Source organism: Drosophila subobscura, chromosome O (genome assembly GCF_008121235.1).
Source record: "Drosophila subobscura isolate 14011-0131.10 chromosome O, UCBerk_Dsub_1.0, whole genome shotgun sequence".
Lineage (NCBI taxonomy): Eukaryota > Metazoa > Arthropoda > Insecta > Diptera > Drosophilidae > Drosophila > Drosophila subobscura.
In genome coordinates this window covers 9,982,747-9,999,616 of record NC_048533.1, presented here as the reverse complement: position 1 = coordinate 9,999,616, position 16,870 = coordinate 9,982,747, and the positions used below count along the sequence as shown (strand labels likewise).

General features: G+C 44.2%; 2 protein-coding genes across 10 annotated transcripts; one reads left to right on the top strand and one right to left on the bottom strand.

The window, feature by feature from the left end:
- The first annotated feature begins 557 nt into the window (after positions 1-557).
- On the top strand, positions 558-16,159 carry LOC117896253 (transforming acidic coiled-coil-containing protein 3). Of its 9 annotated transcripts, XM_034804430.1 has the most exons (11): positions 5,489-6,091; positions 7,304-7,484; positions 7,544-9,730; positions 13,518-13,822; positions 13,891-13,955; positions 14,020-14,091; positions 14,154-14,258; positions 14,329-14,490; positions 14,549-14,698; positions 14,752-14,933; positions 15,262-16,159. In XM_034804430.1, the coding sequence occupies exons 1-11, from the start codon at positions 5,753-5,755 to the stop codon at positions 15,267-15,269; spliced, it is 3,756 nt and encodes a 1,251-aa protein (XP_034660321.1). In that variant the 5' UTR covers positions 5,489-5,752; the 3' UTR covers positions 15,270-16,159. The 9 variants fall into 9 exon arrangements, 8 of the variants coding, with proteins under 8 accessions (XP_034660325.1, XP_034660327.1, XP_034660323.1 ...); XM_034804436.1 differs by lacking the exon at positions 5,489-6,091 and adding an exon at positions 3,270-3,493 and having other exon boundaries at positions 13,560-13,822; positions 14,752-16,159; XM_034804432.1 differs by lacking the exon at positions 5,489-6,091 and adding an exon at positions 3,271-3,493 and having other exon boundaries at positions 14,752-16,159.
- Positions 961-1,877, bottom strand: LOC117896262 (bromodomain-containing protein 3-like). The gene is made up of 2 exons (XM_034804452.1): positions 1,186-1,877; positions 961-1,120 (listed from the first exon to the last, which is right to left on the bottom strand). Exons 1-2 carry the CDS (start codon positions 1,798-1,800, stop codon positions 1,055-1,057), a joined length of 681 nt encoding a protein of 226 aa, XP_034660343.1. The 5' UTR covers positions 1,801-1,877; the 3' UTR covers positions 961-1,054.
- Positions 16,160-16,870: the final 711 nt, after the last annotated feature.

Below are 16,870 nucleotides of genomic sequence, written 5' to 3'. Positions count from 1 at the left end.
AAAAATTCGAATGGAGTTTAGTGATTCAGTAATTCTAAATTTCTTAGAAAGGTCCAAAGATTGTCTAGGACTATCTAAGATCTCCTAAACAACAACAAAAGCACCGCCGTGACAGTGTTTTCAGTAGAAAAGTCTTTCGCAATACCCCCTGGTTAGGTACATGTATAATTTTGAATAGAAGATGAATCAGTTGAATAGATAAAGCTGGGAATGCGAAATAAATTCTGGGTAAGAAAAGTTCCTCATTGTGATTAAATTCGCATTGGTTAGTTTAGAGGGCATGCAGTCAAAAATAATATTCTGTGTTCTATTGGGAATATTTCTTCCTGCTTCATTCGGTCCTTTTCAGACTTAAAACCCTAGTCTGCTAGAGCCATACTAATCACTCATGCCCCTACGTGGTAATTTGATGCTGGCACCATGGCCTGCAGAAGGTAGGTGCTCAGAACACGTCAGCTGAGCTGCTGTGGATGCCATCCACTGCCTGTTCAATGGTTTCCGCAATTCTCCTGTCAATGTGGATTTAAATCTAAAGTTGGACGGCAGGGCTGAGGGCCAGTCGATGGACGCCTTTCTGTCTTTGGCAAAGACCTCGTGTGAGCCTCGTTCAGACCATTCCTAAGGTAGCCAACACTCTGGCAAGACCTCCAGAAAGCTCCGCCGTGATTCCGGAACTATCAAACTGGCGTTGCACTACAAAAGGAGAATAATGCCAAGGCTCTACTTATGATTTTGAGGCCAGAATTGTCTGGCTTTTCCACCAAACTTGAGGTCAGTGCCCTTGAGTCGCTCATTCTTTCAGAAATGTAGTAGTTAAATTTGGCAGCATGTCAGCATTTATACCGATCCAGTGAAGCCACCTTGGGATTAAGCCCTTTCACAGAATAAAATCTTATTTGAATATTACTTTCTCAATGCTCAAGACAACGAAAAGAGATTTGCTTCTTCCAGTATATATTTCGATCATTGCCTGAATTATTTTAATCATAATCCAATTGCCATGGAATCTCTGCTGCTACTGTTTATTCTCTGTGCTCCGCAGTTCTTCTTCACGTTAAACATCTCCTTCGAAGCTACTAGAAGATTCCTCACTCGGGTTCAGGTCCATTTGGCCAAGCAACTGCGCGACGGAATAAATAAAAATTAGTAGGGTTAAACGAGGTATGGTGTATAAATATTACTTACATTACTCAAGCGTTGACGTCTACGTCGTTCGTCGGCCTTGGACACAGCTTGGAGACGCTTCAACTCTGCCTTCAGGTCAGAAATCTCGTTCTTGAGAACCAGCTTCTGTTCATCGATGCTCCTCTTTATGGCCTTGAGCTTGCGTTTATTCTCCACCAAAGTGTTAATCGTGGAAAAGGTCATGTCCAACTTGGACTCTAGGACCTTGATCTTGGCGTAGTCATCGTGCAAGTCAGATTCGCCATGATGCATATTGTCCTGCGTGTGCGTGTCGTGTACCACATTGGGCACCGGTTCGTCGCGTATTTCGGCGAAGAGCACTTCGAAGACGTGCTGCAGCTTCTGGGCCATGCCAACAAAATCAGTTCTCGGATGATAGTATTTGTAGCAGTTGCTAAATACTAAGCGCACATCGTTCGCAAAATCAAGCACGCTGCTGTAATGGCCGTCCTCCATTTTGAGCCTAATGGTGCCCAGGTCCATGGGCTTCTTGATTTTGTCGTGGTAGTCGGTCAGATCCACAATGTCAGCATCGAACGGCTTGTAGAAGGGCCAGGCATAGGCCACGTGCTCCTTGTTGAGCATCACTTCGATGATATTCTTGCAAGCGTCCATCGCAAATCTTCTTTTTTCGTTCGTATTTTTTTCTTTAGCAACTGCCTATTTGAACCACAAAGCGAATCTAATGAACTGAACCGAACCGAACCGAACCAAACTTTAGTGGCACAAAGCGGCAACTCTGGCCTCACTAATGTCTCACTAGTCTCACTTGAGTAACTACGAATTTGCTGCAATCAGTTATCGATTGGAACTTTTCTTTAAAAATACAATTTATATACTTTTGACTATAGACTTTGCGACTGACCATGTAGATTGTTCCTTTCACGTTTCAGATTCAATCTCAGCTCTCCGACTAATGGACGGGAGATTCTGAAAAAAGTACGATCAATTAAACTCGTGCCCGATCCACATGATTTGGCTTATATCGATAGCTGAAAAAGAAGAAGAACGTAAACAATGGGAAATCATTTAAGAAATTATTAATTCCGCAAAAATCTTCAATTTTTATGGAAGAATGTTCCGCATACTGGCGGAGGTGGACGGAGATGATTTACTCGGTTGTATATTTAAGCCTAGTACTCAGATCGAAAAAAGGGGCCGCTAGAAAAATCAGGGATGATATTCGTATGGAACCGATAAGAAATTTTGCGCGCACAAATTACTTTCTAGCGGCTTACGCCAGGCAGTACTCAGATCGACAAGAAACAGGCCGATTAAATCTAGTCTGCCGAGGCGCAGATATTCCATGGCACGGCCTTGCTGCTCCACCAATCAAAGAAGGCTGCAGATGATATTCCCAGATTTGTATATGCAAGTTCTCTCAGTCATATTTTCAAACTGCGGAATATGCAAAGGGTATCGTTTCATGGGTTTCCATAAATGTACACATATTTATATGATTTATAATACTCAAATGTATAGACAAACGACCGTACTGGTTTCTTTCCTGCAGATATGGGTTTAACAAAGTTGTAGGCGCTTATTTCGTTGATTGTCCTCCTCCTCCGATCATGCAAAAGCCGCCAATCCCACTAAAAGCAATCTCCTGCATGGATCCATTTTGCTTTTATTGTTTTATTAACTTTTTATTCAATTTCACACATTTTCAAAAAGGTAAACAAGGCTTCCTGAGAAGTGTATCCGTACGGAATGCGGTTTTCACCTCTGGTCACACTCTGCTGCAAGCAAAATATATTGCACAGTTTGCTAGCAAACGTGTTTTTCGATCTGAGTACTAGACTTTAAACTTAATCTGAAAACATTCCGAAGAAAAAGTAGTCATGAAAACTAGCCAATGTTGTGCAGACTTGATTGATACATCGGATAAAACCATATTTTTAGCGCTTAGAATCCTAATTAGCTAATAATATCAAATAGAACATCATAATTATTTGGGATTAAATTATATTTACCGTATATTTTTAAAATGAGAAGGTATACTTTGGTATATTTGTTAGGGTCGTGCGGTATATTTGATCGATAATCCGCGGTCACACTGTTCTTCAAATTGCAGCGGCATTTTGTCAAAAGAAAAAAAAAAACTAAATAGCGTCCCAAAGTACCGTATCGTGCTAAATATATTGTTAATTATTGTTATACAAAGTTCATTTAACGTCTCTTGTAAAAAAGAATACGTTGGAGGTCAATATATGCCATGGAATTCAATTCGGTCGACAATAGCTTGGGCTTGGGTCCCGGCAGCCGCAGTGTCTTGCGGGAGATCAACAAAAACGATGGCGGTACAAAGGTAAGGCAATGCGCAGTGGCAGCCTTCAGCCAGCTGTGGGCGTGTCCCTTCGACCGATTTAGCCTAAAAAAGATTCACTTTCTATCATGTGCAAATAGGTCCGCTCATTGAGGCGTCGGCGTCGGAGTCGGCGTCCCCTCCGCAATTTCGAATTGGCATTGTTTGGTTTCTGTGCCGTGACGGGACCATGCGCCCGCCCTGCATATGCTCGGTCTGCTACAAGTAATTCTCTCGTTCTTCTCGTAGTATATTTTCTGTTGGTGCACTTTTATGGCAGCTGTCGCTTTTGCTTTGGAGGAGTTGCCTGCGTCCCCCATTCGATCAGTGTGTTCCATATCTGGCAGCGATCGGACGTTTACCAGTGACCAAAATACGTACACCCTCAATGGGTAATAGACCAGGCAAGGTATCAGTGAACTCGGACACTTGGCAAGGCACGCTGGTATGCAATATGAATACCCATCAAATGTACAGAGAGATACCATTAATACCATCTGCCCGTTTTGGCCGCCTCTTATTCGGTCGGGGATATGTGCTCTTGACATTTCGCATGGTGGGCTGGCGAAACAGAGTCCAGATGCTGGCAAAGCGTGCCAAAAATTGACTTGGCCCAAGTGAAGACCAAAATAAATACGGCTAACGAGGCGCGCCCTCTCGGGATTTGTGCATCTGGCAGAGGGATCTGTGATTCCCTTGAAAGGGTAAATGCTTCAAGGGTGCTGTCTCCCAGCCCCTGCCAAAAGGTCATCGTACACAAGCGATCAAAAAGTGTCTCCCCTCTGCCACCAACGTCGTTCTGGAAGGAGACTATGAATGCATTGCAGACTCCCCCACATTTCAGTCGTCGCTGCCCGCATTTGTTTTCGGCTATTTATAGTCTATTTATGTTTTATAGCCGCCTGCCTTTTCCCCATTTGTTTGCTTTAGTTGGGAAACATACATATGTAATGCCTTGGCCAAAGAGTATTCGAATTACATTCCAAGTTAGAGCTTCGCTCCTCGTTATACTTCATTTCCTGATTGGGTTCCACTCGGCGCTGCGCTGTTCAGTCACATATCTTGTCACCTGTCATGCATCGCATCGCCCTGCCACAGTCGCTTCTTCTTCAGATCAGAGTTTGCGTCGGTGGCTGTGTCCCATCATGTGATATTCCGTTTCTCTCAAAATATGCAAAGTCAGCCGTGGAGCAATGTGGAGCACTTCCTCGATTGCACGATGCGCAACAATGGGCCCGCTGCGGCTGCCGGCTATGGGATTGCATGTCACTTGGCATCCACATCCAAACACATACACACACACACACACTGTGGGAAGTACAGGGTTCTCCAGCAGCAACTGACTGTCTAACACTTTCATTCATTAGCCTCGCGGTCGCCATTTCGTGCCCTATTTTTGCTCCCTCTTGCTCTATGTTTCGGTGCAAGTATTTGCATTGTTTTGCACTTTTGCCTCAGTCTGAGTCTTGTCTAACTCTAGGCCTCAGTTTGCATCTGTAATTCCCCCAAGACGGTTCGCCATCTGAGCTGTAGAATTGCACTCATTAACGAAATCAATAGAATTGTTCAATTAGTTCAATTATGATTCTTATATAAATTGAATTGCATTTGTTCGCCGCCATGTGCTCTCGCGTCACTTAAGTGATCGGCAATGCTGCAGAGTGTTTGTAAAATTGGATGTGGACTCTCGGGCTTATCCTCACGTTCATTCAGTGATAGTTAATGATCGCAGGAGCTGGTGAGCAGACGAGCACGCTGATAATGAGAAGAGCGCCCATGTGGGCTGAAAATTCAACAGAGACCCAAACACACATCCGGATCGTTTTTGTGGATGCCACTCGAGCCAGTCAGCGATGTTCCTCTCTCTCAGCACACACACACACAACACACACAAACACAAATACACACATGAATGCACTGAAATATACGACGCTGAGCAAATTGAAAACGAAAATATTTTTAAATTGATTTCAAAGACAGACCCGAACGGAGCAGTAGCCAGCGAGAAACACACGCGGCGCCAGGTCGCTAGAATCTCAGCTATTATTCAATATACATATGTACGGAAAACAGAAAAATAACAATCGAAAAAGTAGGCAATTCCTCACATATTAGAACATCAGAATGTACAGCAAGTATTGAAAATAAATCACTGAAATTTGAGCACTTTTATGGAATTAAGTGCAAAGTGGTGAACCGTAAACCGTGAACGTCTCGAGAAAGTTAATCGTGCGTTGAGACATTTTGTGCGAGTTCTCCGGCATGGATTTCATCGCAAACATTATCAAACGGCCCCTGAGCATGGGCCGTACAGACGCCAGCAGCACCAGTAACGGCGATCAGTCGTCGACGGACTCCGAACCACGGGCCAGCATGGCTGCCCACACGGATCTGAACCAACTCTTGGACTCGGCCACAGAGGACTTGCTGCAACTGGAAGAGGATCACAGCAATCTGTTGGATTTGGGTATTTCAGATCCGGCTCCGCGTCCACTGCCCAGCGGCAGGGAGAGCATTCAAAAGCTTCTGCTTGACATTAATGTGAACCTGAGCCAAGTTAGTGCCCACGAAATGGAGCATTTGCAGGCCATGAGTGCGGAGGTATGTCTAACATTGTTCTGCCAAAATATTGTGAGGACGGTGGACTATTGCGTTGTAGACGAATTTCTCTTGAATTCCACAAATTTTGTAGAATTCTTGAGAGTTTTCCTTAAAGAGAACTCTTTACTTAATAGGATTTCCATTTGATTGGCTTCCCAATCTCCCCAAATCTCTAATTATCCCTAATTCCATTTGGCTTTAATTATTCGTTGCTCAAATCCCAATTTATCATACGCCACACACCCATTTTTTCCCACCCATTCCCGGCTGACTTTAACCTTGCCTGCCGCTTGATGGTAATCATCGTATTGCGCTCTAATTAAATTTCGCGTTTACAATATTGCATCAAGGCCCTGAGTAGTAGACAAAACTCGGACCCGGTCCCGCTGCCGGCATGTACGGATTTTCTTTTTCGCATTGCACAAAAGCCGACAACGACCCAGATACACTGCCACTGCTCCGTCCCCGTCTCTGTAGTCTGGCGTAGTTCTGTGGCTTTTTAAATTAATGACATTTGCTTGTCCGTTGGCGAGATGAGAATGGGTTGAGGATGGGGCTGCTAGACGGCTATATGCAGCGTACGTACGGGTTGAGTGTGCTCTCCCATGCTGAAGTGGGGGAAGTGGTAAATGATTTGCCTATATTGTCAAAGATATGCAGTTTCTATCGGTGTGAATGGGTTCCACAGAGACTTAATCAATTAAACACATGGATCTTTCCTCCTTTAAATGTCCTTTCATGTAAGAAAGCAGCTCGATCCTTCTCTTGCTTCATTGCTTTTAATGTGAATAAAATCCACTCAAGTTTTGTTTGTTTTAAGAACTTGCAAAGGTGAAGGGCACTTCGTTTTCTGGTCCCAGACGCCAGCTATTTCTGTCACCAGGTCGTGTTCCCTGTCCCTGTTTTGCACCCCTGTGGATCATTCTTTCAATGTGTCAACAATTCCTAATAAAATCTGAAAGCAGCTGCTGCACCATCCCATCATCACCATCATAATCATCATCATCGTGTCGACTTGTTTACAGTTTTCGTCTGCCAATTGTTTGGATTATGTTGATTTTTCTTTGGTTTATTTTCATAATTTTTCATTCGAGGAGGAATTGTTTTTGCTGCTGCTGTCTTCTCATGCCTCACGCGATGCACACGAAATTAGCAATTAGTTTACTTTGATTTTATGCACCTAATTGCAAAAATCTTCTCCATTCTCCGCAGATGAGTCCGCTGGCAGTGAAGCAGAGTGTCAGGTCGAGTTTGGATAAACAAAAGGCTCTGGCTGCGGCAATGATCAAGCCGCCATCGGAGCAGCTGGAGACAGAGCCAGCGGCTCCCAGATTTGGGATGTTCGATGAAGAGGAGATCCCAGGGCTGGCTCCACTCAGTGCCGAAATGGAGGGTAAGTGTGATCCGACCAACTGAGAGAAAAATCTCATAATATCTGTTGCCCTTTTGCAGCCCAACTGAAAGCGGACCAATCGGATGCGGATGTCTTTGTGGAGTGCATGTCGCTCAACAGCGAAAAGTTCTCCTGTGATCGATCCGAAATGGAGGCCTATTCGAGTGCCCTCAACGATGTGCTGGAGCAGCAGCTGGAGCAAACAGTCAGTGATCCACTGGCTGGCAGCATTTCACACAACACCAGCTACGAGCCCATGGATGTGGACGAAATCAATGAGACCATGGAAATGCTAAAGGATGTCTTGGGTCCAGAGGATCATCAACTGCTGCAGCAGCAATTCCTCGCAGATGCATTGCCTCCCGGCATGGGTCAAGAGCTGTTCGTTGGGCAACAACAGCAGCAGGAGCAACCACAGTCAATGCCTGGCCAGGAGGTTGCACGGCTGGCAGCGAAAGAACTTGAGCAATCTGTAGATAAATGCCACCAGCAGGAAGAGCTATTGGCATCAGTTACCGAGCCGAAGCGATCGCCCCAGGAGCATGAGAAAGTGGAATTGCCAGCAGTTGATTCTCCTCAAAAGCAAACAGAATTGCCTAAAGAACAGGAAGAACAGGCAGTTGATCCACCTCAAGAGTCGAATGAATCGAAAGAGCAGTCGCAGGAATGCAAAGAGAAGGAACAACTGCTTCGGGAGGAACCAAAAGAAAAGACAGAAAACTCTCAGATGTGCCAACGGCAGGAACAACCACAGGAGGAACCACTTGAAGAGCAGGTGCCAACAGAATGTCCTCCGTTGATGAACAGCAGCCATATCTCCATGGAACAGCAACACGAGCACAGTCTTCAGCTCGAAACACCTCGAGAGCAGGAAGTACAAGTTCCAGCACGAGCAGACGAACACTTGAAGAAACCAGAGGTGCCAGCAGCAGCACCGCTCTCCCCACCAATTCCAACTCTGCAGGCAAACAGTGTGGAATATCCCATCTCGCCGCCCATACCCACACATCGGCACAAGACGGCCGAGGAGCTAATGTTCCTGGAACTCAAGGAGTACCCCTTACCCGCCGATGAAGACGAACTAGAAACAGATGATCAGAAAACTGTCCAATTAGAAAAACCCTCCGATCGGGGGACTGTGGTGGCCGTTGCACCTACCCAGTTGCAAGGAAGCACCAAACCCCTTTGTCTGGAGCTGGACAGCAGCTCCTCCCACCCCAAGGGACACTCTTCAGGACCCAATTCACCAAGTTTTCCCATAAAGGGTCCGGCTGAGCAGCCCGCGCACTTTCCTCGCTCGCCGCACGCTCCGGCCGAGCAGAAGGAGATGTCCTACCTGGAGGAGGCGGTCATCGAGCCCTCGTCTGAGCGCAAGCTGAGCATGTGCGCTCCAGGAGTTATTGCCAAGTCGCCGGTGATCATACAAGTGACGCAAGCGAGTCCGGAGCAGCGCCATCTGAATGAGACGCTGCCCATGGATGAGCTTTCGGTTTCCCCATCTCCGCTGGACGGAACCTTCGATGGCGGAAAGCGGATTGAAGCCAGCTCTTCTCAAAATGAGGGAACCCCGCTCCAGGCTTCGGCCACTTTTGCCGTTTCCCTGGAAACAGCTGACGAGCAGCAGCGTCGCACCTTCTCCGTGATCAAGTCCACCGAGGATCAGCAGGAGGCGGCTGCTTCTCGTCGCACTTTCTCCCTGGAAAAAGACCGCCCCAGACGCACTTTCTGTCTGGAGACTCATGCCTCGCCGGCCATGGAAGCCACCGAGGAGAGCATGGCCAGCGAGGACTTCGAGGCCATGGACGTGGACGTCTCCATGCAGGTTGAGACGGCCACAGTGCTCAGATCTCCGCAGACCCCGGCCCAAGTTCCATACTCGCCACCAATCCCCACACATCAAAACCTCACTCGTCCGCCCATCCATGTGGAGCCTACTCCGGTGGCCTCTCCCCAAGCTAACGCCGCCGCCGGCGTCGAGGAGCAGGCCCTGTCCGCCAAGGAGCAGGCACATCTCAGTGCCAGCGACGAAAAGGACGATGTGTTTGTGGAGCACTTTGGGGCCATGTCACCCGTGACGGATGATATGTTCAAGACGCCACAGTACACCAGCAGTGGCTTTAATAATTTAGCCAAGATGAAGTCCGGATTAGGAGGAGAAGCTACCGCCATGTCCCTCCCTGGTGAGGGCCAGGAGGATGAGCATTTCTCCGAAGATGAGTTTCATGATACTGCAAGTAATACAAACTGTAAGTATTTCAAGCTCTTGTTTTATATTCTTGGTATGTGAATGCGGACCATGAAGCTCTTGTAATGGTTCCCCACTGTACTGCATGTTCGTGACCTTAGGCCATCAAACACTACCCCCTCCCACCAATTCAACGAATCCTTCGTTTTAGTTTTTGAACTTGAAATTAATGCATTCCATGAACTTTCCAACCGGCTGTCGCACATAACGAAATCTAACTGTAAAAATAAATCCCCTCACATGCAAGGCAATGAACCTGAACTTCACAAATCAAGGGGCTGGTAGTGGGCAGAGCAGGGGGAGTAGCAAACGGTGAAACAAACAGGAAATCCAGCAAAAACAGCAACTGCAGTCACAAGAACTGAAACGTGAAGGGGAAAGCTAGCTTATGATGGCGAAGTCTTAAATACCCTCGAATATTCATTGATCACATTCACTATTTATCTTATTTGACTCTGTTATGTGTAAATGGACTATCTTTGGACCTTCTCCATGTTACAAACATCTCGTCCAGAATCATCATACCCTTCCTCATGTCATACACTTTCACACACAATGTCAATTAGGCGCATAATTTTTGAATGGCATCATTCGCAAGCGTGTGTGTGTTCGAGTAGGGAATGGGTAGAAGTGCACACAATTTTTTGTCTGCACGTTTTTGTTGTTCTTCCTGTTCCTGCATTTTTATGCTGCCCTCTGCCCTGAAATGCCGCATTGACCCCGGTCCCTTTCTCTGCTCCCCCAAACACACACACTCAATGAGAGAGAGGATAGCTCTCTCTCTCTCTCTCTGCTCTAGAGCGCTCTCCGCTCACTCCGCGGCTGAGCTCTTATCAGCAAATATCGTATGCGGTAATCATCGCCAATAAAAGAAACCGATTCGCTGTGACGTCATCTTGTCCAATTGCTTGTCTTGCTGTATCAGTTATCTAATGAGCGCATTTTTATTTTTGGCTAATTAACAACACTCATGCCTTAATTGGAGAATTGCTCACTTATGCAATTAGAGGGGTTTTATTCATAATTATTTAATGCATGTTCAGCATTTTTTTTATTTTTTAAAACATTTGCCAGCTCGCGCACATCTATCGTTATCGCTGAATAGGCAAATGCAACTCTGACTATTCTTCCCCCCTACAAATAAACACACACATAAACAAAAGCAACATCAATACTGCTCTCTCTCTGGCCCCATCATTCATAGAAGCAAAGCTAGACTACAGTAAAACCTCTTTATATAGGAAGTTTTCTCACCAAATGCTAATTTATGCTCCAAATATCCCAAAATAAACACATTAGAAGAGGTGGCCGTTACATTGAATGTATTAATTTGAATGCATTCACTGAAATTCCTCCATAACCATGTCATACTATAGTAGAGCTCATAGCGCTCACGTCGCTCGCTCTTTACCACTGACAGAAACACACACAGATATGAATAAGCGCATACTTTAACAACTGCAGCTGAGCGAGAGAGAAAATGGGGAGATTGGACTGCTCCAAAACATACAACGTGTACACAATGCTCTCTCCACTATGAGGCTCTCTTTGCGCACTTGCTGCATACGCGTCACTGTCACACACTCCAGTCAGAATCTGCCCCCAGCTAGCTCTCTCGCTCTCTCTCTCTGTCTCTGCGTGCGTGCGCTGGTTTTCTTATTGGAATTGGGGAGAAACGTAAGCAATAAGAAATTCCATTTCAGTTAGTTTTTTCCAACACGCTCGCCCCGCTTGGCCGTGACTTCGCTCGTCGATTGAGGCAACTGCTAAGCCAGAAAATGTAATTTTTAGTTGGAATATAAATATTTCGTTTATCCCCACCATGGAGAACATCTCCAAATTGCGTTTCCTTGGGATTTAAAGCTAGAAATTAAAAATATCTCAAGCAGCTGTGCGTGAAACAAAAAAATCTTTAAAAAAACAACAATAAAGCATCAATAAAGCCACAAGATGAGGAAAAAAATTAATACGCGGAGAGTGAGAGCGTGAAACTTCATTGTGTGATTCGGTGATTCGCTCCACGAGAGAGCCCACAGTGTTTGTGTGGGCGCTGTGTGGTTCACGGTTAACATGATGGCAAATAACTGTGAACAATCTTGAAAATGCAAAAGTTGTCAAAAAGACACGCAATTAAAATGCACTTCAGTGTGGAAAGTTTCTCTCTTTCTCGGTCGCACTCGTCTAGTAGTTGGCGCTCTCTCTGGCAGTTTGTTCTTTCTCTCTCTCGCTCATCCAGTCTGTCAATCAACCCACTTTTAAACCTCTTTTGTCGATTGCATAAAATGACTCACAAGTCACGATGCAGCGGATTCTCTTATTGTTTTGTTTTGCTTTTGCTCTTGGTTCGGCTTTGGAATATGTTTTTAAAATACAAATACCATTATTGTCGCACCCCTGGGTTGCCTCCCTTTGATTCACGGATGACCTGCATGTAGATGTGGGTCTGCCCGGGTTCTCATTTTACTATTTTTAAAGCCGCCCATTATTGCTCCGTTGAGGGGAGAAGGTATGACGATTTGAGCAGATGTCTTCCCACGCAAAGTGGATATGTATTTTGGTTCGTCTAGACTCTAGACTCTAGAGGTTCCATGCAAACTCGAACCGACAATAAATCTAATCCCTGACTTGGTAAAATTTAATCAAAATCTCCATCTCATGAGCTTGCATTGAAACGATAGTCAAGGGTATCTTAAGCGTCGGCTTCTGTCTCTGACATTTGATTATACATACATATGTATGTATGCTTACATACGCAAATACATATGTATATAAGTAGAAGGTAAAAGTAGAAGGCTTCTGTGCATAACATGGCACACCTCATTTTGTCCCCCCGGGAGGGTGTGTGGTGCGGGTACTCAAGGGTGCAGAGTCCCCTTCATTTTGAGTCATATCTTATATTTTCGTGCTTGCCATTGTTCTTCCTTCCTTCCGCTTTGTGTGTATTTTCGGCGTGTCACACTTCCGCACACACACTCAATCTCACACACATTTAAAATGAAAGAGAAAGAAGGGAAGAGAAAGATTCGACAGCTGCTTGTGGGATTAGATAGGGAAAAGAAAGCAGAGATGTACTAGAAGAATTCACATTTAAAATTTTAAAAGATGACAATCGCAAAAAGAGCATCCAAATGTCGACTGCAACAAGTGGAACATGGAAAATGGAAATAAATGCATTCCCATGTATCGTTTTTCACTGCAGGAGAATCTAAAAGCCGATCAAAATGAGGGGAACTGGAAATGAGAAAAGACAAGAATGTGTCTAGATCTGAAGTCTTTAGCTATTCCTTTCTCTTTTTTAGAATTATTAGAGATAGAATATGAAGAAAACAACAACTTCGAAAGAAAACGAGTAAACACACATACATACAATACATACATATGTACATATGCAAATATAAGATAGCATCCACCGCACTATCGTAAACTATTCTTTCCGCGTTCTACTAAAACTATGCCTCTTTAGATCGACCTCAACCTTTGCCTCTCACGTCTCGCCGTTTTTATCTCAAACCCCCGCTTGTGACACTTCTAGGGGCGTTTTCTTTGGCCGCCTGCCCTGCCTGCCATTTATTTGTGTTTTGGTAATTCGTTTTCGGATCAGAGAGGCCCGAATCGAACTGTCTTGACTTTGACAGTAATTGCAATTGATATTATAAACAAACTAGTGACTAAAATCTGATTAATTTGTATTCTCTCTTACTTTTCATCCAACAACAAAATGAACGCGCATGCACCTCTCACACACACAAACAAACAAATTGCACGACCACCCACATCCACATCCACAGTAATACTCAACTCTTCAGATTTCGATTATTTGTACACCAAAGGCAGCAATAATGCTCCAGTGGACCGCAGCTCATTGCTATTGAAGTTTGATCCGCTGCTCGGAGCTCCGGTGCCAGTGAACCATCCACAGCTTCAGGAGCAGGCCCTGCTCAATATCCTGGGCAACCATAATCAGAATCGAGCCCTGAGCCCCACATGGGAGGAGCACGAAACGAGTGGCAGCAATCAGTCATTTGTCATTGAATCCAGTGCCAAAGAAGTAGTTAAGAATTTTGGGTATAAACCGCCAGTGGATAGGACAAAAGTGAGTCAAATTAATAATATGTATGAGGATGATGTTTTACCTCAGATTATATTCGTTTCGATTCTCAGAAGCATGCTAAAATGAGTGTGGACGTTATAGACAACGATTGCAACAAGACCTTCGACAATTCCAAGTATGTAGCAGTTATCCCCAATCAAAAACGGATTTTACTCCTATTTTATTCCTATTGCACACAGCCTTAATACGGAGGACAAATCCCACACCTACAACAACATGGATGAACTGGAGAAGAAGATCAAAAATGAAGTGTAAGTAGATGAAGATCTATACGGAATTATAATAAATATAAACTGACAAATATTACTTTTAGAACCCGCTCAGAGGACATTGAGAAGAAGCTCAAAGATGCGGAGCAGCGTGAAGAGGCGCTCATTAAGCGCATTACAGAAAAGGATAAAACAAATTCAAAGCTCACGTGGGTCCCACCCTTACGATTAAACACCACCCAATCAATTACTAATTGTTCTAACATAAATTACTTGCAGTGGCGTCATCGAGGCCTATGAGAAAGCCATTGCAGAGCTTATCAGCGAGAAAGAGCAACTGACACAGAACTACGAAAGGCAATTGCAGGATGTGCAAACAGATCGCGATGCAAATTACCATCACTTAACGTCGCTGGAAACGACATTCTCCGATCTGCATGTGTAAGTTCGATCTATCTAACTGTCTCTATAGATCCGAAATAACCTGCTGTTAATATAGGAAATATGAGAAGAGCAAAGAGATGACCTCGCAGCTGAAACACAGCGAGGATACGCTCCTGACGGACAAAAAACAGCTGATGGAGAATCTGCGACTGCAAGAGCAGCGCTACGAGAAGATGAAAAGCCATGCCATGCAGCAGCTTGAAATGTAAGTTAACCATCGGCAAACCGGAATCAATCAATCATTCATTTCTCTTTCAGTGCCAATAAAAAGCTGGACACCAACACAAGGGAGCATGCGGATGAGGTGAAAAAACTGAAAGCTTTACTCAAAAAGGAGGAAGTGTCGCGAGTCTCAACGGCCGAGCAGCTGCAGCAGAAGTCACGCGAGAATGCCGATCTGCTGAAGATCTGCGAGGAGCTCATCTACGGCAAGGGCCAAGGTGGTAGTAGTTAAACTCTCTCCAACGGATTTGCCTGGAATGTATCTTATACGTTGCTGTAAACGCGCACACACATCTACATCTACATCTACTCATACACACACACCCAATCCACACACATACTGGGATTTGTCTTGTGGCATCTTGTGGCATGTCTGTCACCCTTCCATCCGTCATCCACGCATTACATGGTGTTCTATTAATTTTTTTCTGTTGTGTGCTCGTTACTTGAATATTACAATTATTAATATTTAGTTATATTCATGAAGTAATTCACAGTGTATAATCAATGGCTAACGATCCGACAAACCCATTATACTATTTCTAGATTTTTAGTTAACCCCGCAAACACTCACAACCCACACAGTCCAGTCCACCCAGCCACCAACCCCTTACACCCAGCGAAACGCTTCGGGGCCGGCCAATTGAGTTTCCCTCTGAGTTCCACAGACGCCTCACGGGTGCGCCGGCAACCCAAACTTATATGTTACTAATTCTCTATCGAATCTGCCTACTGATTTCTGTTCTATGATATTATCGCGCGGAGTGATCTGCTGTCGCGACCCCAGAACTGTTTTGTTTTGTCCTTTTGTGGTTCTGCAAACGGCTAACGTAAGCAAATCGATGAAATGTGCAGGAAAAATCAATCAGATCAGAATAAAACAAACAAGAAACATGTAAAAGAACAGCGTACGCTTGAGGCGCGCCTTTACTAAATGTTTAAGTTAAAATTTAGTTTAATTTAAATGAAAATTTATAATAGTTGCATTAAGCATAACTCTGTATTACTTACTAGTACTAAAAGAAGAAGCGTAAAAAACAGCAAGGAATCATTCAACAAATACACGCAACAAATTATTTATGCATAAAAAGCCATTCAGATGTATTTTGTTTTCAATTGAAGCTTGAATCCTCATTTGCTTTGCTCTCGAAGAGCAAAAACGTAATTGAATCGAATCGAATAAGAACCGAACCGAACCTTTTCCTCCGCACAGACAAGCACAGATTTGAAATTGCGGAGCACAATTATTGTAGCTGGCTTTTGTAGAGAAACACGCCCGAAAGGAAAACCCTCTTGATGAATTTTACTTCCATTTATGACATTTACTAAACTCTAAGATCACACGGAAAATGTTGAGAAAAACGAAACCAAAATGCAAGTAGTTTGGTGACACAAGAAACCAAAAAGAATTGTATACAAAAATTTGTACCCAGTCCATGTAATCTGAAACAAAAAAAAATGCTACTTCATAATATATATAACGGCATACATATATATTTTTCTAAAGTAGAGAGACACACAACACATAACACAACACATGCGCTTTTAAGTGGAGTATTGCGAAGGGAGAGACATGTCAGGAAAGGACATTACAGTACAGTTAGAGTACCGTTTGTTGTTTGATATTTGGGAATGAATCGGTAATATTTGTATATCAATGCGCTGTAAAAAAATACACACATAAATAGTATTAAAACATGCCTCCACATACGGCAGACGATGTGTTGACCATGTGTATGTAAAAGTGATCAAACAAGTTGCATAATTCAATAAATACAATATGTAATTGCAAGAAACATCGACTGTTTTCATTTAAATTGTTGAAGCAGCAAGAGTGAAGACGGATCCTAGCGCTGGCGGATAATTGGAAGCAGAAGTTCCCAACCATTGAGGAGGTCAATCCACCGGACACTGTGTACGCCGTCCACGTTCAGGAACTGAAGCAAAATTCTGTATGTAGTGTGAAGCAACTTAGCCCTGGACGGGATCCCATTGAGCCTGAGGCATGTTATTTTCGAACACTCTATAACAGTCAATATGCTGCAACTATTCAGGAATATAAATGAAACTCATCCAGAAAGTCAGCCGCACCCGTTGCCACGCATCAAACTATTCAAACTGGGGAGTTTAACAGACTCCAGGGACAAGGATTAAA